This window comes from Pocillopora damicornis, chromosome 8 (assembly GCF_964200805.1).
Source record: "Pocillopora damicornis chromosome 8, jaPocDami1.2, whole genome shotgun sequence".
Taxonomy (NCBI): Eukaryota; Metazoa; Cnidaria; class Anthozoa; order Scleractinia; family Pocilloporidae; genus Pocillopora; species Pocillopora damicornis.
This window is the reverse complement of record NC_142677.1, coordinates 20,667,176-20,689,345: the sequence shown is the minus strand read 5'-3', so window position 1 is coordinate 20,689,345 and position 22,170 is coordinate 20,667,176. Positions and strand designations below refer to the sequence as shown.

The window sequence follows — 22,170 nt, the reverse complement described above, 5'->3', positions numbered from 1 at the left end:
TATAAATGAAAGAATAAAAGATGAAAGTGGACGCGAGAGAAATGACCTTAAAAGGAAATATATTGCGAAAGTCACATCAATGCCGCTCTTTGTTCACGGTTTAAAAGTTCTGCCTCTCATGACAATAACATGCTTATTTCCAAATGAAGAGGGGTCATGTGAAAGATGAATAAATTATGCTGAAATATGGCGCCTGCAATATTTGATACAGTCTCGATGTCACATGCGCAGTATGTAGTGTATTTCGCGCGAAACACAGTTGGAGTAACAGAAGGTTAAATTCAACTTATATAACTAATTATTGTTTACAAATGGCTTTCTGCGCCATAACATCGGAGTGATCTCTTCACAGAATGATAGAAGGTTGTATCGTCGCAAAACTGGTACTTGGTAAGTCTTAAAATAGGGTAGGCGCATTAAGGGAGAACTTCGATATAATGCGAAAGTGACAACGTTTTCGATAGATTGCTGCTTAAGTTTAAGTAGCACTTCAGAATTACTCAATTTGCTAAATTTCTGACGATAACTTGTTGGGTGAAGTCTTGATGGATCGATAATTCTCGCAATTATAAAATGTCAACAATTGTCATTTTGTAGATCTGTCTATCGTGTAGGTGTTTACAGCGCTAGCTGAATCTGAATCAGTCCAAATTGTAACTCCAAGATTGAGTTCTTAATTTTACCAAATAGTGATATTTGATCAATATCAAACATTGTATGGCTATTTATTTTACTCTCGTAAAAGTAATAGCAACTTATACTATCGAGAACAACAGAAATAATTACTATACACATTTGATTAAGCTCCGTGATATTTTATAAATTTGTCGCACCTCAGATGCACTGCCTTTTCTCTTGTTATATCACCTACCTAATATTCTTAAATCTGATGGTAACATAGAGGGCAAAGTTACTTAATGCTGGTTGACTGAGACAGAGGGGATTTTTCCTTAAATTTGGTAATTGCCCTGGGCAAAATTACTCAGAATTGAAAACATTTAAAAAGGCTTAACTCTACCTAAAAGTATTACAATTGCATTTGTGGCTAATATTTTTGTTTCATTGCTTTGGTATTGTGGTACAAAAGTAAATTTCATTCAGCTAATTGTTCATTTTTCAGTTTATTGATGCTAATGGAATACTGAATTGGCTTCCTATGAATTTGTGCAACAGCATGTGGTTTTTTACCTTCTTAATTAAAGAAACATTTCCCTTTATATTATAAACAAGTAACTGCATATTTCCTCGTAAAATTAAGGATGGATTTCACTTGTGTTTTCAGAAGTTGCAGAAAAATCAATGTGCTAATCAAGCAATTTCAACAATTTCTGAAAACATGTGTGATATTTATCCTTAATTGTAATCAGAGTATGTAATTACCTTTACTAATGAGAAATGCTAGCTCTAGAACCTAATATTATGTAAGAAGTCATCCTCTGTCTTGTTTTGTTGCTAAAAAATGGGTGCACACTTTGCATAAGCTTGCTATGGCTATGTTGACAGAAGTCCAATATCACCGTCTCCTTGTTGGTTCTCATCCAAATGGGGTAGAAGAGCAGAGCTTAACATTTATAGCCACTCTAAACCAAAAATACTCTCTAGAGGGATTAAACTTCTGAAGCTATTTGAGGCCAAATTTTGTAGCACTGTTATGAGTAGCTTTTTCTTAGAATTTGTGCCACATTCTATGAGTCATTATCAGTTAGATAGGGTTGTTAAAGACTTTAGTCCTACTAGGTTTTATGACCAAATATGAGGGCTTTCAATCCTTCATTTTCACCTACATCTTTTATTTATGATATACATCAGTATGGCTGTATTAGTAAACAGTGTTATCCCTTATTTTCAGCGTGACAAGTAAAAAGAAATTTTCTTTCCAGTAGAACAATTGTTTTACCTGTTGAATTTTTAAGAATTCCTAGCCATTTTAGGCAGGAGGAAGAGCTACTGAAGGCAGCAAATTTTACTGATTACTTCTTGGAAAGAGAACACCGAGTAAAGCAAGGTTTTGCCTGTTTTAAACCCACTGAGAGAGAAACTGTTGTATGAAATCTAAGGTTTTAGAATTCAGACGGAGTTATGGAAGTACAAGACCAAATAGAACGATGGTTACTTCTTGGAAAGAGAATACTGAGTGAAGTATAGTTTTGCATGCTCCGCTCGGGACAAATGTAGATGTAAACCAGTGGCTGTAAATGCCTCTGGAAAAAAAAACAACAACAACAACTGGTGATCAGCGCATGTGCAGAAATGTTGGAAGTGCCTTTTTGGAAGATATATTTTATATGCTGGATAATTTTAGACTTGGGCTTTTTTATCTTTTGAGTTTTTCTTGGATTAATGTGCTTGATATGTTTCACAAAAGCTATGTGATTTAAATTATAACAAAAAGAGCCTCTATATTACATGTGATTAGTGCCTTGGGGAAAAAAAAGTGTACTGTAGGTAAATAAGTTTTTAAAATATATTTTTGCGAAAGAGGGGTTGAAACAAAACTTCACCCCACTGGAATTAATGATTTAATTTCATTCTAGTCTTGTTGCTAAATTTCACAAAATTTACGTTTGTTTACTTCTTGGAAAGAGAATACTGAGTGACTGAAGTGTGGTTTTGCATGTTCTAAACCCACTGAGAGAAAGGCTGTTGTATTTAAATCCAAGGTTTTAGAATTCAGAAACTGTGAATCAAAGTGATCCTCGCAGTAATGTGCACTACTTAGGCAGTAGTGAAAATAAGGCCTGAAAAAAGTTCAGGCCTGTACAGGGTTTGAACCCATGACCTCTGTGATATTGGTGCAGTGCTCTGCCAACTGAACTAACTAGCCAACTGGGAGCTGGTCATGATGTTGGTTCTAAATAAACCCGTGAAGTGATGAATAAACGGTTAAGAATATATGAAAGTCATATTTTTAATTCAGAAACAGTTATGAAAGTACAAGACCAAATAGAAAGGTAAAAATAACTTAGTGAAAACAGCAACTCTTTGAATACTGTGAAATTGGCCACAGAGCTGCTACTCCTGCAATTATCACAGTCTGGTTAAAATAGAAAACATACTGAAAAAAAAAAAGATTTTACTTAATCTTATTTAATTTGGTGTTGCTACATCCTGCTGGTATACAGGTATTCCTCTGATGCAGAGAGTAATAATTCAAATCAAACAAATTGATTGAAAAGCACAGTTGAAGAAAGTCACTGTTACAAATTTGCTATTTGAAAGTATGGTCGCCGGTTAAACTATGAATAAATGTAGATGTAAACCAGAGGCTGCAATGGCCATCATTTGGCCTTCCAAATGGAAACAAAGCATCAGTGATTTTGTTCTGTAAATGCCTCTGGAAAAAAAATTTATAGGTGATTAGTACCTGTGCAGAAACGCCGGAAGTGTTTTCTTTTGGAAGATATATGATATATGCTGGATAATTTTAGACTTGGGATTTTCAATCTTTTGAGTTTTTCCTGGATTAATGTGCTGTGCACAAAAGCTATGTGATTTAAATTATAACAAAAAGAGCCCCTGTATTGTATGTGATGAGTGCCTTGGAATCAAACACAACTTGATTGAAAAGCACAGTCAAAGAAATTCACAGTTATGAACTTGATATTTGAAAGTATGCTTGCTAGGTTAAACTCTGGACAAATGTAGATATAAATCAGAGGCTGCAGTGGCCATCACTTGGCCTTCCAAAATGGAAACGAAACATCAGTGATTTTGTTCTGTAAATGCCTCTGGAAAAAAAAAGACAGGTGATCAGTGCATGTGCAGAAATGTTGGAAGTGCCTTTTTGGAAGATATATGATATATGCTGGATAATTTTTAGACTTGGGCTTTTCTATCTTTTGAGTTTTTCTTGGATTAATGTGCTTGATGTGTTTCACAGAAGCTATGTGATTTAAATTATAACAATAGCAGCCCCTACTTTACCTGCGATGATTGCCTTGGAATCAAACATAACTTGATTGAAAAGCACTGTTGAAGAAATTCACAGTTATGGATTTGCAATTTGAAAGTATGCTTGCTGGGTTAGACTCTAGGCAAATGTAGATATACGCCAGAGGCTGCAATAACTGTCACTTGGCCTTTTAAAATGGAAACAAAGTATTAGTGATTTTGTTCCGTAAATATCTGTGGGGGGAAAAAAAACAGGTGATCAGCACTTATGCAGAAATGTTGGAAGTGCCTTTTTGGAAGATATTAATATGATATATGTTGGATAATTTTAGACTTGGGCTTTTCTATCTTTTGAGTTCTTGGAGTAATGTGCTTGATGTGTTTCACAAAGGCTACGTGATTTAAATTATAGTTAAAAGAGCCTCTATATTACATGTGATGAGTGCCTTGGGGAAAAAAAGTGTACTGTAGCAAAATAGTTTTAAAAATATATTTTGCCAAAGAGGGTTTGAAACAAAACTTCACCCCACTGGAATTAAAGATTGAATTTCATTTTAGTCTTCTTGCTAAATTTCACAAAATTTACATTTGGTTGCTCTTGTTCCAAATTTGAAATGTTCTCCATAGAGGTAGGAATATTTTTTGTGTCTTTCATGCCACTTTAAATGATTACATCCAGCTCACAAGCACAGTAAATGGCTATGCTATATCATGGTAATATAACTAATGTTTCTGATGTAAGTGGTGCTTGAAAAAGGATTACTACAAGGCAAATATCAATACCTCAGTGTAAGACAGTATAGCATGAACCTAATGAATCAGGTGTAGTTTTAGTTGATAGTAAAATGTTCTGTAAAAATGTTCTCTCTTTGAAAAGCAATTATAGTTTCCTTCAGGAATAAAATCAAGGTTCGGTGTATTCTAGATAGCATGATTTTTTTTTTATCTCTTGCTATTCAAGTGATATGTTAGTATTAGTTAGTATTGTAAAGATAAATCAGCCATAAAATCATTGAGAACTTTGGGAGATAAACTGAGCTTTTGTGTTATATAGCCATTAGAACAAAGAGGAAATGTTTTTGGTGTGAATCCTCACAGGAAACTTAGATTTTTTTGTTGTCCAAGCCTTTTGATCAACATGTATTTTTAGTGTACCAAGAAATATTGCACACTACCATAATTAAAGAATATATGTGGCCTTAAGCTCCATCATGATATTGCGTAAGCTGCTAAATTATACTTTTTAAAAATGGCAATCATTCAATATCAATTGTCACTTGATACCATGTCTGAGAAAGTGTTAAGAACTGTCTGCTACTCTTGTAAACAGGCAGATTGCCAAACATGTGACTGAAATAAATGGTTTTTTTTTAAGAACACAATGGATCAAGAAAAATCCAGAGATAATATGGACACTTGATATCATGCTTTCTAAAAAGTACTTAAAATTAAAAAGAAATCTCAGGTTTTTTTCCTCTTTTCAAATTTGGGACAAAATTTGGTTTTACTTTATAAATCCTTTATTTCCTCCTAAAATGTAAAGTAAAAATTTTTAACATAAGAGGAAAGAAACAGAAGTTATTTTTAGAGGTTAAAGGTAATGTTTTTCACAGTATGGAACAACATGTGCAGCCACTGTAATTAACTTATTATTACTTAATTCGGCAGGAACTTAATTTTGTTAAAATGGAACAGACATATTTTGTAAAACTTTAATTTTGCAATTTGGCCAAAATATATATTTATTAAATGGAACTCCATTTTGCAAAAACTGTTAAAATACTGATCTGCAAACAAACAGCTAGTTTCAGAATTCACACAACAAATTTCTATTTTCCATACCAATACTTTCAAATGACATTGAATATAACTAGATCATTACAAAATCATTTCAAAATGAAAGTGATAACTATTTGACATGTTCCTTTGCAACAAAGCAGAGCTATACAAGAGTAAATGAAACTGTCTATTTGCACTCACAGCTGAAGGACATTGTCAATTTCTTTAATGGATCCTCAGGACGAAAACCTGACTCACCCTTTACAACCCCATCAACTGCTTTCTCTCATATTTTGGCAAAGCAGCGTTTTCCCACTTTGCTAGTCAAGTGTATTAAATTTTGCATGGTTGATTTCCACCAAAACTTTTCAATTGAGTCTAGGATTTTTAACAATCATAAAAATTGCAGGATTAATTCGTGTGAAAATAAGTAACAATATGGTAGTTGTAGAATTGATCTTTTATCTATAAGCATCATGATTATTAGCACTAGAACAAAATATCCTTGACCTGTTAATCTGAGGTGTTTTAATTTTGGGCATTTTACTCTCCTCTTTGAATTAAGGTTACCTGAAAGATGAGGGACTTTACAGAACATGTGCTGCTTTCCAAGATGAATGCTCTCTCTTCTGTGATGACAACAAGGAACTAGACAATGTACATGTTTATTGCTTTATTCAGTGTATGGTTTGAACCCAGGATTAACATTTAATTGGGTTGTCTGATTTTCTGGGTTAGGGTTTATTTGAAAAGGACTGTTGTTGGTTGAAGGGAAAGATGTTTGGAAAACCTCAGTTGAAGTCATGATCAGAGTCCATTTAGGAATATTTTGTCAGTCAAGTGTTGTAAGTCTGGTTTCTGAAAACTGGTTATCAGTTTTTGCCCTGATGTTACCAGTTACATGTATAAGACTTGGGTGATCACTGCCATCTTAAATCTGAGGCTCCCCAAGCTACTTTGGTCTTTTATTTTCAATTCCAAGGGCTAGCTGCAAAATTTTTTACTGAAAAATCATCCCAAAAAAAATCAAAGGACATATCTTTTTTGTCTGATCATCTGCATGTAAAATTTCAAAGCTGTCAAATTCCATCAGCATCCAATCTGCTTATTAGACCAGCCAGCACAGTTTGCCAAAGGATTCCAACTCCAAATTTAAGTTGTTTTAAAGTTTTAGACTCTCAAGTTTTGCAACGAAATACAATTTTTGCCTTTCTAGTAAACTGATTTCAGTTCAATTATATGTTGATTATAGCTTTTACAACAAACAATCACAGTTTTGTTTATTTGGTCGATTTTGTCCAGTTTTTACTTGGGACAAATTTGTCTGTGGTGTATTTGAAGATTTATCCACTTCGGCCAAAATCTGTTAAGTCGCGACAAACAATCTGCACTTGTAAGATGTTGGTGATGACAGAAAATTTGTCTAAATAAACAACTTTTTCATCAGTGTGGAAAGGCCCTTAGACAAAATTCAAAAATAAGTCTTAGACTTGTCAAACAGATCATCAGAAATTCCGATAAGTTGACAGGATTGATATATTTAATAGTTTTCAAGATCCAAGAGTTTCACAGTACAGTTGTCCTCCCATTTGCTAAATGGTGTCTTCCTTTCCTCTAATCGTAGTACTTAGCCTCTTTGTTATGTCTGAATGACTTTCCATCTACAATTGCAGGTCTTTCTTACAGCTGACCTTAAAACAATTTTAGATGATTATTCTCAACTACGAGAATCAGGTCTGGTAAAAAAAAATTATAATTTTTTTTGTATCTTATACTTTTTTTTTTTTTTTTCAGAAATTTACTTGAACTTTAGCTTTGCTCATGCAACATGAAGGTTACTGTCAACAAAATGTGGTCAAAATTTTTGTTGTTGTTGTTTAGTTAAGAGAAAGCATTCAGTTGAATTTGCTAAAAAAAGATTAGAAAATCTCCAAAAGAATGCAAGACACGGCTGAAAGAGTCTTATAGAGGAATTGGTAAGAATAGCAAAAGGCGTCATAAACCAAACGGCATCCAGCAGAGTAATGACCTTTTCCACAGGCTTTTGTCCTGGATCTTGACGTGCATATTTTGTTTACATCACGTCTTGCATTACACAGAAGGGAATTTCTAGCGCATCACACAAAAAATTGAGAAAGAGGAGTATTCATGAAACAGCCAAAACAAGAAAATTTGCTTTGGGTAAAAACTAGAGAAAGCTCACATCAAAGAAATTAAAGTTAGGTTTTTCTTACTTCCTGGCTTTCTTTGCCCATTTTTTTTTTTCCCAATGAACTTTTGGACTTCCTTTTATCCAATGTAAATTCTTTTTCTCCATTGAAAATTGATTTTCCTCAGTAAGGTCACAAAATAACCTATCCTGAGAATTTTGACGGACTCCTTTGTGATGAGCTTTGCCAGGGGTTCAATGTTGTATTTCATTGGTGGGTGGTATGACCGCATCGGCACGTGCCTAAATGAGGTGCAGAAACTGTGAATTTCTTTGGTGGCAGAATTGTCAAGATTTATTTTTAGGTGACTTACCTCCATGTAAACAAACTAATAGGGTATGTAGATTTTTCAGACTTTGATGAAACTTGGCCAGAAAATCTGTCGTGTGAGGCTTAAATTAAATTAACTGCTGCACGACAAAATATGAATTATTTTATTTTGTCCAATTTCAAAATAGATTTTCTCAGGAACCAATAGGAATATTAAAAAATGTCACTCACTTTGTCAGCCTATTATCTGCTGAGTGATGCAATTCCGTTTGTTTGGCCGTCTGTGGTAATGTGGAGGTTTGTAATTCAGTTAAGCAAATGGCGGCTAATTGGTGGTTTAAGGCTTGCATGCACTTAACACTGTGAAAACTTCTATTATTTTCAAAATCTATACTTTTAGGCTTAACAATGATATAAATTTTTCTTTGGTTTCTATTAATAAAAGTAGCACGCATAGAACAATTTTTATTCTGAATTCACCTTATTTTGTTGACAGTAACCTTAACTGGTTGTTTTTCCTCAAAACTGAAATGCTTTCTTAGCAAGTAGACACAAGGAATTAAAGGGGCTTTTGGGAGAGATAGTTGGAATCATGAAGATTAGAGGTCCATTGTTAACATCTTACAGGATTGTGGGGGTCTTTTAGATTGTTTTTTGGTTATAATTATGTCAATCTTTCTCAATAATGGAGAGGCGTAAGCCCTGTTCAAACAGTTATGATAGTTGATGATAGTTTCAACCATCACACATGTTTGAACACAAACTATCATGCACTATCATCAGCTATTGTGTACTTTAGACATGTTCAAATTTGACATGATAGTTGATGATAGTTTTTGCTGTTTAAACGAGCGGATGGTAGTGAATGATGGTGATAAATGATGATAAATGGCAAATGGTAAAATAACCAAAGTAGCTTCCTAGATTTTGTGGAATGTCTCGTAGTTCATTCTTGTCATCTCCAGGTAGGCTTCAGTATCTTTAACTGTTAAGTTCTGAACTGAAATTTCAAATTCCACTGTAATTGCTGACCTAAGCACCTGTCATATTTTTTTACAATTACACAATTATGGGTAGGTTTCACAATTTTGTCATCTATCACTAACTACGGTATCCTAAACCATTTGAACACAAACATGGTAGTCAATGATAGTGAACAATGGTGAATGATAGTTGAAACTATCATTGAGTAACATCAACTATCATGACTGTTTGAACAGGGCTTTACACGTGACATTACATTATTAGTATTTTTTTTTTTTGGTGTTTTGTCTCTAGGAAGGGAAAACGGCATGATAAGTGGCCCTGCTGTTTTAAAATCACTGTGGAATGATTTGGATGTTGTGATTGGACAATTGAAGTGAGTATGACAACTAAAATGTATCTTTCAGTATTGTCAGCCACAGCTTGGTTGCTGGGAACTAAAAAGTAATGCTGATCTTTTGTGTGAGATTTGAGTCTGTTGACAGGTCTTGATCAGGGTTGTTGTTAAAATTAAAGCTGCTGTCTGAAATGTCAAGTGAGGTAGCTCAAAGCTGGAACTTTGTATGCATCAGGAGACCTGGCCTGTTAATCAAATTTTTGTCCCAGTTTTTTTGCAAGGCTTTGAAGGGTGGCATTTACCAAGTGGTGAACACAAGTTATGGAAAGAAATCATGACATATGAGAGCTCAAAACAATGTTTTATTTCAATTATTATATTTGTGGTTTTGTCACTAATACTCAGGTTAGCTAGGCATGTATTTTTAAAAATGTTTTTAATCCAACAGTAGCGGTCAATTTTAAATGATTGTGAGTGCGTAACTTCAGAAGTGCCTTTTGTGCTCTACTGAGTGATTACCAACCAGAAATCTAGCTGGCGATTGCCACTTTTTCATCCAGCAAATCTACCCATCAGATGGCACTTAATGACAACCCCACTTAATAGTTTACAATTACCCATTTATGGGACTTCTGGGTGGAGTGAAGAATTTTGAGAGTACCGTATCTTGATCTGTCTAGGCTTCATGTCATTCAAATCAAATCACTCGCTCCCAATTCATGCATGTTAAACACAAGCCTATCACTGTACCACACATGAAAGGCTGTGTGAGTCTTGAAAGCTATTGAATTCTAATGTTCTCTTTCATGGTCTTGAAAGTTTGGATAGATCAGAATTTTATTAGAATATTTCAGAATTTTATATGATAAAAATCATAATTTACCAGTTAATTATGAGAACTCCTTTTTCAGATATGCTACGATCCCTTCAAGCACGCCAAAAACTTACACAGTCAGTCAGTCAAGTAAGTTACTTCAAGAAAAAAGAGAGTGTGAATTTCAAACTGCCTCTTATTACAGAGCTCTTTGAAACCTCTATGGATAGTTTGTATTTAATGGCTTCACTGTTGATTAAAGATGTAATTACCAACAGGTCACTGCATAAAATTGATAATACGAATCACTTGGTTTAATACTTTTTTTTGCCAAATACTAGTTACAATAGAAAGCTGCAGCTCATTTTGGGGGGAGGGAGAGACAGGAACCTAATTTCCATGGATGACAAGAGACAGAGTTGTAAGCAGAGAGAAACAAGATTTCTGTAGTTGGTGACATGTTGAATGCCTCTGATTGTACTATCATAATAGTTCAAAAGAACCCTTAAGAGATGATTGAAGTGGTAGTTCTTAGTATCTTGAAATGACTATTATACTGGTTGGAGAAAGTAATGATTATGAATATTGTTCTTGTTGTGATCTTCTTCTTCTCTGAACAGCTCGCACAAGGCGACTTAACAATGGCCGCTCAAGAAGAAGCTCGTTACCAAAAAGCCAAGAACAGAGAACAACAACCACAACAAGCCCTTCTCTCCTGCCTCTTGCTAAACCAATTGGAAACACTGCAGCACTTAAACTTCCTTTACCAAGGTTATCAACCAATGGATTGTCATGGAATGTGTCACCATCATCGAACAAAAATTCTCTCTTAGGCAACCAGGTTATAAGTCGTCACTTAGTGATTCAAAGTAGTCAGTCAAATGTCAGCAAGGAGCAACCCATAACTTTACCCAGAGCATTGACTCCTGTAGGATCTCCTGTTACAGTAACCAGTCAATGCATTGGAGGGAATGTTGAGCCAGCCAGAACTGTAATAAATGTGACTCCAACACAGTCTCCTATCACCATAAGGGTCAGTGATGAACTTGCCAAAAGTGATAATGTTGTCCAAGACTTGTTCAATGATGTAGTAGCTGGTGATTCCTCTGGGGGCACTGAGTTTGATCAGCAGAGAACAGAGAGCACAGCTCCTCCTGTGATTGTAGTTGATGAGGATATGGACAAGGACCAGACAACAGTGAACAGTGATGAAGACTCTCTTGCCCACACTCACCATAACTTGAGCCACAATGAATTACATTTACGCTCACCAAAACGTAAAGGGTGAGGAGGCTTGCATTTCATCTAAAGTATCTGTGACTATAGCCCCCTGCTTAAAATGTGAATAGTTGTTTTGCTTGTTTTTCAAGTAAGGAAACATGACATTGTTAAATGATAGTCACAAGCTCAAGACAAATTTGAAATCTGAGTTCCTCAGAAGGATTCGTACCTTAGAGCATAATATTTTGCCAGCAGGTGCTTAGGTGCTTAGCAAGTTAGGTGGTGGTAAGTTAGGCCAGCCATTAAGTTCACATTGGACAAGTGCCCTGCATGCTGTTAACCCTTTTTTCCCTAAGAGTGACTAACATCTAATTTCTCCCTTAAGTATCATCCCTGAATCACACATTAAGGTCATGAGAATAAAGGAAGTAATCACCAATCAAAGAAGCTCCTGATTGTTAAACACATTCTCCTTGTCAGCACCCTAGGAATGTATCTAGAACAGTATGGAGAATTTGCATACTGATGATAGGGTGTAACGGGTTAAGACTGTGATTACTAATCTGAAATAGTGATTCATGAACTTTGATTGCAGTCAAGGTGAAATACAAATCTGGATAATCACTGATAAATTAACTTGACTAAAATCTTTCAATTTTTTAATCTGAATTATATTAGAAATTTTTTTGTCAGTGTTTGCTTTTCTTTTCTTTTTTTGTCATGCTAGAATCAATTTATTAGTTTTTATTCATAGGATTCAGCCAAAGAGAAGAACCCTTCAAGGTGGCTTAGGGTAAGTTACAACATGTTGTTTTGTGCAGTTGTGGCAAAATCACAATGTTTTCTAACCCTTAAACCTGATTGTTAATTCTCCCTCACAGCTGCTACCCATTTTCTTGTAAATTAGTTGGGAGAGTTTTGTGTTAGATCAAGATAACAACTTCTACCTGATAAGTTTCAGTATTCTCATTATCTGTTTGCTTGATAATTTATGGAAATTATTATTGATCACCTCTGGGATTTAAAGAGTTAAAAGTAATTAGAGAAATATTAGCATAGTATGGTAGTTAGTTATGTTACAATGAAAAACACTCCCCTGCATAGAGCCAGATTTGGTTATAGAGTAGTCTGTCCAAATTACCTAATTGTAATTTTTTTGTAAGTATTAAAACTCAAATTTACTCAAAGAGGATTGTGTTTGTTTGTTTGTTTGTTTATTCTTCAAAGGACTTCAGGAGCATCCCCTAATTCACCCTCTAAGCAGGTGCCAGCATCTGCAGAAGTTGAAATGGACCTTATATGTTCATCAGATGGTCTGACTCCTGTAAGTATTTATTAGGGAAGATGTGCTTTAAAGGATCAGTACCTAATTGAAATGAAGAAATGTGTTCACCCTTTCACATTCAGGATTAACCAAAAAGGAATTTCACCTTACAATATTTATACATTTTTAAGCATGACAAGAAGAACAAAAAAAATATTAATAAGGGGATTTTTTTTATTTAACATAAAATCCTGTGATCTTAAATTGTAAGGAATGTTCCAAAGACAGTGCTGAGACTTGGGAGTCAAAAGATGAAGGTAAAGCAACATTGTATCAAAGCAAATGATAAGGTGGTGAACTCACTCCCTACACCATGATGAAAGCCAAGTCACCTGAACATGTTGCTGAGGAAATCTTTGTAAGCCCAGTGGGATACCTGTGATGGACTCTTAGTACCTGCACAGAGATACCAATTCACTAAGTTGCTTTATGTTAATAAAAAAAAACCCTCAGGAGATTCCTAATGTATCTGATAATCCAACTGGCTATCCCCCTCCCCCCCTTTACTACCAAAGGCTTCACTTAAAATCAACTGAGAATTCATGCTGTTATCAGCAGTGTAGTGATATTACTCACTTTTGTTGTTAATCTTTCAATCTTACAGCAATCTTTCCTGGGTACACTGCTAAGTACCCCTCTGTTGCAAGAGAAACTTGCAGAAAATATCAACAAAGTTGTTGGAGGGTAAGGAATATTATTCTTTGCTTCCAGTTACTATTAACATGATCATATAGTGGAACTTCAATTCAGGAAATATCCCTTGGAGTATAAATAGGGCTCCCTAACCAGAGGATTCTTTTGATAAAGGGAACAGAAACAAGTGTCATAGGATCATTTTTTTCTGCCTAGACTAACATTTGTTTCCCTTGGATGGAGGTGTCTCAAAAATAGAAGCTTTTTCATTATTTTTCAGCTCAAGGCAGCAGTCTGTTGGTGATGAAACACCCATTGATCATACTTCACACAGTTTGATGACAACAGAGGCAAGCAGCAATGATATGCCTACTACATTAAACCAGGTAATAAGACAGTAAAAACCATTTTAAGCCTCCTCTATTTCCTCAGATTACTGTGAATGAGAGGTGGTTGTTGCTTTGGTACTCTTGGGAAAACATTGGGCCTAATATTCAGTGTACTATGTTTGTGTTTAAGCTGTGGCTGGTCACTGTGTTTCTTGGGTGAGACACTCACACAGTGCACCCAAGGGGATAAAGATTTTTAGCCTTGAGAGGAGAGAGACATGGTGGATGTTTGTTGTGCCCAGGAACCCTGTGCGCAATTTAATAAGATTACTGAAAATAACATCAGTGTTTGAGGGATGGGGGTTGTTTGTGCTGGACCAGTTTCTATCAAGAAGGCACACAAATGATTTAGCCCTTTACACCTTAATACCTGGGACATGTTTCTCAAAGATCCCGGTAGCTTAATGGGCCTGTAAAGCTGTTCTGGTTTTATTCAAGATGGGGTTTCAAAGATTTTGAAAATTTTTACAATAAAACTTTCAGCTAAAGAGACAAAATAGACTGGTTGGGTTGCACAATTTACTTCTCTATTCTTAAAATTTTTATTTTAAAATATGGTTTCGGGCCCAATAAGTTACCGGGACTTTCAAGAAATGGGCCCCAGTATCCATATTCCTCATATATTTTCTTTGGTACTGACAGGGAGAATTCATTCAACAATCAAAGCTTCTCTGGTTGATGATTTTTCCTTTATTCTCATGGTCTTAACCCTTTAACTCCCATGAGTGACCAAGATAGAATTTCTCCTTACAATATCAATACAATATCAAGCAGACAAGTGATGAGAATAAAGCAAAATCTTAATTAGGGGATTATTAGCTGATCCACTACCAAATTCTCCAAACTAACATCACAAGAACTATACAGCAGACAGTAAGGAGAATTGCTAATGAGATCTTGGGAGTTAAAGGGTAAATGAATGATTCAGCAGTATTACTGTAGGGAGAAATTAGTTGTTGGTCACTGTTAGGTTAAAAGTCATGTTGATTTATCAAAGATTGCTCTGCTTCACTTTTGTTATGTAGGGTGTTAATGATATTCCTGTCAAGGAAATCTTAGATTTGATGCAGGCCGATCCAGCTTTTGATGTCCTTTTCTCAGTATTTGGACTTGGTGAGTGTGAATTCTTTCATTAGTGACTTGTACGTCAGAGTTTTCATTTAGGCATTTGAAAGCTACAGTAGACTTGTCGACAGGCTAGGCTGTATGGTGGGGTTTCTTGTCCTAAGTGTTTTAGTGTCCTGTGGGGAGGTAGCCTGTGTAGTCTGCCAACAATAATTGTTCGGTCAGTGACTGATTTGGGAATCTTGTTATTAAAACAGATGCACTAGACGCTTTACCATCAACAGCCCATGCTCCAGCAGACACAAGCTTATGTGCTGAGGTGTCGGCTGAATCAAGTCGGCCGATGGATTCTCTTTGCAGCTTGCCACCATCATCTGCTGCTCAACTTCCGGGTAATGAAATTATTTTTATCTTCCTTAAAAAAGCTTAGATTTTGTCTTCTAAGTGAAGTTAAATTTGTAAGATTCCTTAACGTATCGGTAATTTTTTTGTTCAACGTGAGGTTGATGCAAAGCTCTATTGTGAAACTCAGAAAACCGTGAACAGCAGGAACATTTGTGGAAATTTAATGAAATGTCATTTTTCCTCAAGGAAAAAGCCAATTTGCTGTAGGAAAACTGAACCGCGAACAGAAAAGCTCTAAGCCATAATTAAACAGTGAACAAGGGCGACGATACCGTTTTTCTTAGAGGGACGTACAACTTAATAAACTATATTTTCAGCATTGACATATTTGAAGGGAATCGATAAATGTATTGTTATTATTATTATTTTTCTGTGACAGTGCACAGGCTATTATTATTGTTATTATTATTATTATTATTATTATTATTATTATTAATATTACTATTATTGCATTTATTATTTTTTATGACTATCTGTATTGTCATCATCAGCATTGTCATTAGCTTTTTTATTGTTATTTTAAATAGGTGCCCTCGACGTTTCCTCTTTTCCTGAAGAAAATCAATCTCATTCGGTAACCAGTGTTAACACCATTTCACCACCAACATCAATTCACCAAAGCTTAACCTCGAGTTCCTCGTCCACTTCAGATTTGCACCTATCAGGTATTTGTCGTTTCGTGTGGATATTTATGTAGAAGTGAAAATTTAGAAGCGCCTAACACAGTAGAATAAGGAAAACCAAATGATGGTACTGAAGGGCCGGAAACTTGGGCCTTCCTAACGTGTGGGACGGGTAACTTTTCCATTCGGATAGGGTAAATTATGATCTCTTTTGTCCGACCATCGTTGGATTTCGGACAATTCCGTCCAAACTCGAACGCTATCCTCCAATTTGTGACACTGACGTCCAACTTCACCCCCTTACTTCCGATTTCTGACGCGATCGTTAAAACAGCATGTAATCAAGGAAACATTCCCTTCTTTTGTTGGAGTTGTTTTTTTTTTTTCGCGCGACAAGAATGATACTTTTGGCGACCGTTTTATGATTTACATGTAAATACGGTGACTGAAAGAAAAGTTGAGTTGGGACCTTTCAATAGTTCACCCTTCCAACAGTTCTTCCACAAACTTTAAGGCGTCAACAATCGGAACTCTCTTGTGAGTTAGTCTCGGGTAGGCAGCCCTACATTACTTCTGGCTGCCTTGACGTGAGCCATTTCATAGAAATCACATCCATGTTCTACTTTATCCGTAAAAACTCCACCCCTCTCCCCCCTCCCCCTCCCCCTCCCCCCGCCCCCGAGTTAATTTTTTTCATTTATTTCTATTTTTCTTTTCAGCCACTAGTATCGTCACTGATGCGTTACTCTTACTGGCCGGCAGCCCGCAGAAGATTCCTTCTCAAACACAGTCACACTCTGTTCACGCAGTAAGTTATCAGAGCACTGAGAAACATTTGCCCAAAACCCCGCCCGAGGAGACTACTCAAGGCCATTGGTCTACAAACAGCAGAGAGTCCAGAGTTAATTCTTCCTACAATCGGCCCAGTTTGATCACGTCAGCCTTTCCATATGTTCGTGCGCTCGATTTTAATCTTGGAAGAACACCAGAGCCTACCAAGAGGGGTGGAAAGAGAAACAATAAAAGTAACAAAAGCGTTGGGCAGAAAATGACAGCAGATAAAAGCGACAAAGCATCTTCAAATAAGAAAAAAGCAAGAAACGTAAAACGAAGTGTGGAAGCTAGTAACTCGTCATCTTCATCTTCATCTAGTACTGCCATTTGCAACAGTAACGTGCAGTCTGTGACGCCCACGACTGTTTCAAGAAGCATGAACATATGTGCTGCGCAATCACTTAACAACTGCGCAAGGCAAAGGAATCTCATTTCATCTTCTGTCGTTGATGTTGTACCCAGTGCTCCTCCTATCGTTTGGTGTTCTAGTGCTATGAGCTCTTCCACCACACCCTCTGCATTTCCAGACACTGTTTGCAGTTCAGTCGTCAGATCAACCCCCCTGCCTGGTAACCTGATGGGAATCTCCTCTTTGCATAGTAACCTCGCCGAAACCTCCTCTTTGCATGGTAACTTGGCCGAATCCTCCCCACTGCTTTCTTACCCGGCCGGACCCCCTCCTTGCCCAACACCAGCGGCAGTTACACACGTCACTCTTGGATCAAGGCCTGGCGACTCACCCGTCACATCTGCCAACTTGGTAGCTGATGCATTTACCGCACCTGTCAGTGTCCCCACCACAGCAGCCAGACAGCCCAAATCCCATGCCAGTCATCCGAGCCCAGAGAGCGACAGTCTTGTTCTGATGAATCCCATCGGTTCTACCTTTCACCCTGTCCCTCCTACCGTCAATTTTCCTACCAGTACCTCAAGTCATGTACCATCAACAGTCACTCTTGGCAACAAAGGTTTTGGATCGTCCCCTTCCTTCCAACATTTGTCGAGTACCCTAACTGTTCAGGACAGTCCGGTGAACCCAGTCGCACGGAGCACTGCTCCCTCTCCTAATCTCACCAGTTCAGTCATTAATCAGCTTCCGTTACCCACCAGTCTTGCACGCTCTAACCCAGCAAAAAAATTCGGTGCATCGCTGTTGTCACAAGCTTTCAACACGTTAACTCCAACGTCTTTAATAGGAACTGATCGTTGTGTTTTACGTGAACAATTCACAGGCTCTTCTACTAATGATCGAAATTCAATGACTGGTCCAGGACGAAATGTGAACGATCCATCACTGACTGGATCGGTGGCAAGCAACGCAGAAATTACAACTACAACGACGTCTTCTGAAGCTTTACACTCTTTAAACGCTCCCAGTTCGTTACAAACTTTTGCAGTAAAGCATAAGAACTCTGACGAACCTCAAAAAACAAACCAGGTTGCCGAAGAGAGTAATCTGGGGGCACCAAACACCACGCCTCGCTTAGCTTCAGAGTCAACATTTGAGCCACAATCTTTAGAAGAAAATTTAGCATCTAAAAGTAATGAAAAATCACAGAGAAATACTGGAAAGGCAAACGAAAAACATAACGATGAAATACCTCACAATGGTTCTGTGAAGGATTTAACGAGTTCTGTGCCTATCTCAGGAATTCATACGGAGGCGCTGGAAAGCAAAAGTGGAAGTACGGATTCTTTGACAACAAATCCGGTTAGTGGTGATCTAACGAAGGAAAACTCCGCAGGGATGGTACAGTCAGGATCGAGTTGCGAATTAGAAGGACGCGTTTCATTAACGCAGTCAGGGAAAAGACGAAGGGATTTACTGGAGAGGGAAAAGGTAGGTAGATGATATCGAAAGTAAGAGAGACTGAATTGGTTTTGTTTTACCAGACTTTGTGGTTGGTGTAGAAAACTAGGCCACCCTAGTAACCAATCGGATGCCAAACTAAAGCCAATCCAGACTCGGTCAGGCGCGTTTTCCACGTTTACGGCCGTTTACATATTTGCGAGGTAACTCAATCTTGAAGCAGCACAAGAGTCGCTGGCCGCGAAAACGAGGAAAAGTCAAGTTAATTAGTTTTCTGATTTTAATCTAAGACAGTTTTCTTTACCCTGAACCGTCTTTGTTCTCTTTGTTTCATTGTTACCTTTCTGCTGCTGTTCTTTCCTGTCAAACCTTTATTTAAAACTTTATTGCAATTTAATTACACGATACACAGCACAAAACTAAGAACACAAATGAACAGAATTCCTTTATTTGATTATGAAGAATGTTACCGATATGTACCATATTGTTTCGTTTTCAGGAAAAGAACACAAGATCATTATCTCGACCTTCGAAGGTTTGTTGCAATAAATCTTTTAGTTATTATTCAACGTTACTTTTTAAGAAAAAGAACGTACATTGATTTTAGATAATTTTTACGCAGGTGTATGTTCAAAACTATATTCAGTGCAAAACAGGTCCTCGAACGACTAGCGATTTAAATAACAGGGCAGTCGTGCTCTCCTCGACTTTAGACAGCGTTTGGGAGATTCGTGAACAGTCTATGAAGAGATGTAAAGCGCAAGGGAACCTGGGAAGAAAGGAGACAAGGCAGTCTCTCCCTTCATTGTTTATCAGCAGAGTGAAGTATTTGTACGAAGTAGAAACCTGTATCTCTCAAACCCCTCATTATTCTAAGTTTGACATCGTCCTTTGGCGGGCACTCACTTTACTGCTGTGATTTCACAGTTCCTACTGCACCATTTCTGCTGATCTTAGGAGGTCTAGGAGCGAACAGGATAGCGAGTTTAAGCATCACTATTCGGTGAATGCAAAAATTGCTCTCTGATATACTCACTTTTCGTTTAAGCAATGCCGTTGAAAAAAGAAAAATCTGAACTCTAGTGTTTTAAAAGCCGAAAGAGGGCAGACATTTTTGCCATTTTCTATAAACATCATGTTTAATTTCTCGTTGGAACTTCTCAGTATGATTTATTTGTATTTGAGAATGTATGTTAATGATTTCGTTTGCTATCATACTCAAAGACGATTTAATTTCTTCCTACGTTCTCCTGTTTCAGAGATCCAAGACCAAAGGAGGGAACGTCAATTTTCCATCAGATCTGAATGTGGAAGACTTTTTATCAAAGCTTCACTATGAGGTTTAGAAGATTTCTTTAATCAAGAAATTAGATGTATTACAAATTGATATTTTTATTACAAATTAGAAGATGGTTATATATTCAGAGATATTTTGAAATATTTAAAACGCATTGTTAGAAATGAGAACATGTTAAGTACCCATAATGCTGCTGTAATGTGCTTTTGGTTATGTAGTGTACATGAAAACTGCTTTTGAAAATGTATTAGATCTAATTGGTTTTATTTAGGTAAGTTCACCCTTTAAACTCTAACATCAGTATGCATATTCTCCATACTGTTCGCACACATTTCCTCACGTGCTAATAATAAAAATTCGTTAAACAATCAAGAACTTCTTTTGTTGGTGATCATTTTCTTTATTCTTGTGACTTAAATGTGTGCTTCAGGCGTCATTGTAGGGAGAAACTAGATGCCAATCACTCTTTGGGGATTAAAAGGTTAAGTCTGCACTCGAGCCAAGTTTCCCATCCAGCCGGAGTTTATTCCAGTTTCTGTAGCATGAAGCGACCAGAAGTATTGCCGTCGCCATCATTCGCTCTGACGACGGGTTAACGCTCAAAACGTCAGCTTTTAAACTCTTTTACGGTGGCCATTTTACGTTATAAACTCAGTTGATAATACCAAATAACCCTGTTGTACTCTTCCACCGACGCAGCACCACAGTTCCTTTAGAAACTTACCCCCTTTGCACATTTTCATTATTCCTTTGATTTTATCTGCCTCTGCGTATTGATTTCATTAGGTCAGCACATCTGTCGTGTTCATCCTCGTTTTCTCAGCTTGCAGTGTAGGCGTTTTACTAGGGCGAGTTAACGTTACAAGCTCGCCACCATTTTTTTTGACCGGCCATGTTTAACTCATAGTTAGAGTGGATAAGGATACAATAGAGGGAGGGGGTGGGGAAAGACCCATCCCCACACCTCTCCTTTCTTTTCAATATTGCCCGCACCATAATCGCACCCTGACATATTTCTCTCTCCTCAGTCTTCCGCTGCTGTTATAACTTATAACTTTCACTAAGAAAATGCTAGGCACTCGCTCGCCAAAATTACACCTGCACTGCAGGCTATCGTTTTCTCACTCACTGACTCTTTCTTTGATCCCTTAAACAAAGAAAAGAAAGTTTTGGAACCATTATCGTGCATGGATTCTCGAAGTGGCAATCTGAAGTTTCGCCGACCACACGACCAATTGAGAAAGGGACTCATAAATGATCATTTGGAATCGAAGATGGTCGGTTTGGTCGAGTGTCCTTGGTTATACGCATATTGCCTTTGAGAATAAGGAACGGACGTGTTCATAGAGTTAGATTATCACCCAAATCATTAAGGTATTTTCCAACAAAAACTTGATTTATGCAAAGTCATACACAGATAGCTATTGAAATGCTTCAACAATTGGTAAGGCTATATTTTCGCTTCGATATCTGATTATTTACCCCTGAAGTGTAATTAATCTCACATCATTAAGAAACTTATGCCCAAGTCTTTCATCGACCGTCTGCAAACGCAATAAATTTCGTCGATTAGTTTCCTTGTTTACTCATGCGTGTCTTTTGCTCGCTTAAATTCGCTTTACAGCAACCCGAAGAGTATCAAATTACATATCTCGGTGCGGCAGATAGTTATCAAATTTAATAAAAATTTTAGGAGATCTATATTCCTGATTGTAGTAAAGAACTATCATCTATTCTGCATCAGATTTTGACACTAATTGGCGTTGTCAAGATGTGAATTCAATCGGGGATTCGGGTCGCCTAGGCAAGGAGCGAAGCCGTTGCTAGTGTAAGATAATTATCCCCGCAAAAATCATTGATTAGCCGGAGAAGGCAGGAATTAAGTGATGGATATAGCATTTCGAAGACGCTTTTCATTAATTTTTCAAATTTCGTCAACTTTTGTAAGTTGCCTTTCGTTGAACGAAATTGGCGACTTGCTGAATCCTCGAGCGGTGCCATGCAGCTGGCATGGGGCGGATTTGTAATATTGCAACAAATATTGGGCGACAAATATTGTGCAACTTTGCGAGTAAATCTTTGATATGGCCTTGGTTTGCAAAAGACAGCTGAAGCAAGTTTCTGATAAGTGATAACGAAAGATAAAGCTCATTTATCTCTGTTCTATTTTAAACATTCAGTTATCAAAGGCCACCCGAAGTCTTCGTGATCAAGGCACCCGCTAAACTTTCTTGTGTTATTTCAGTTTCAAAACCATTATCACTTCATCATGCTTTATTCTCTT

The 22,170-nt window shown here is 37.0% G+C and overlaps 1 protein-coding gene across 2 annotated transcripts; it reads left to right on the top strand.

Annotated features, from left to right (window-relative positions):
• The first annotated feature begins 211 nt into the window (after positions 1-211).
• Positions 212-20,258, top strand: LOC113666747 (uncharacterized). 2 transcript variants are annotated; one of them, XM_027182537.2, is made up of 16 exons: positions 212-390; positions 6,236-6,327; positions 7,344-7,404; positions 9,429-9,510; positions 10,383-10,435; positions 10,906-11,569; positions 12,261-12,299; positions 12,734-12,830; positions 13,435-13,514; positions 13,744-13,849; positions 14,878-14,965; positions 15,175-15,309; positions 15,850-15,987; positions 16,665-18,619; positions 19,089-19,124; positions 19,849-20,258. In XM_027182537.2, exons 1-16 carry the CDS (start codon positions 354-356, stop codon positions 19,933-19,935), a joined length of 3,750 nt encoding a protein of 1,249 aa, XP_027038338.2. In that variant the 5' UTR covers positions 212-353; the 3' UTR covers positions 19,936-20,258. The 2 variants fall into 2 exon arrangements, with proteins under 2 accessions (XP_027038338.2, XP_089070029.1); XM_089213903.1 differs by having other exon boundaries at positions 224-390; positions 19,212-20,258.
• The last annotated feature ends 1,912 nt before the right edge of the window (positions 20,259-22,170 follow it).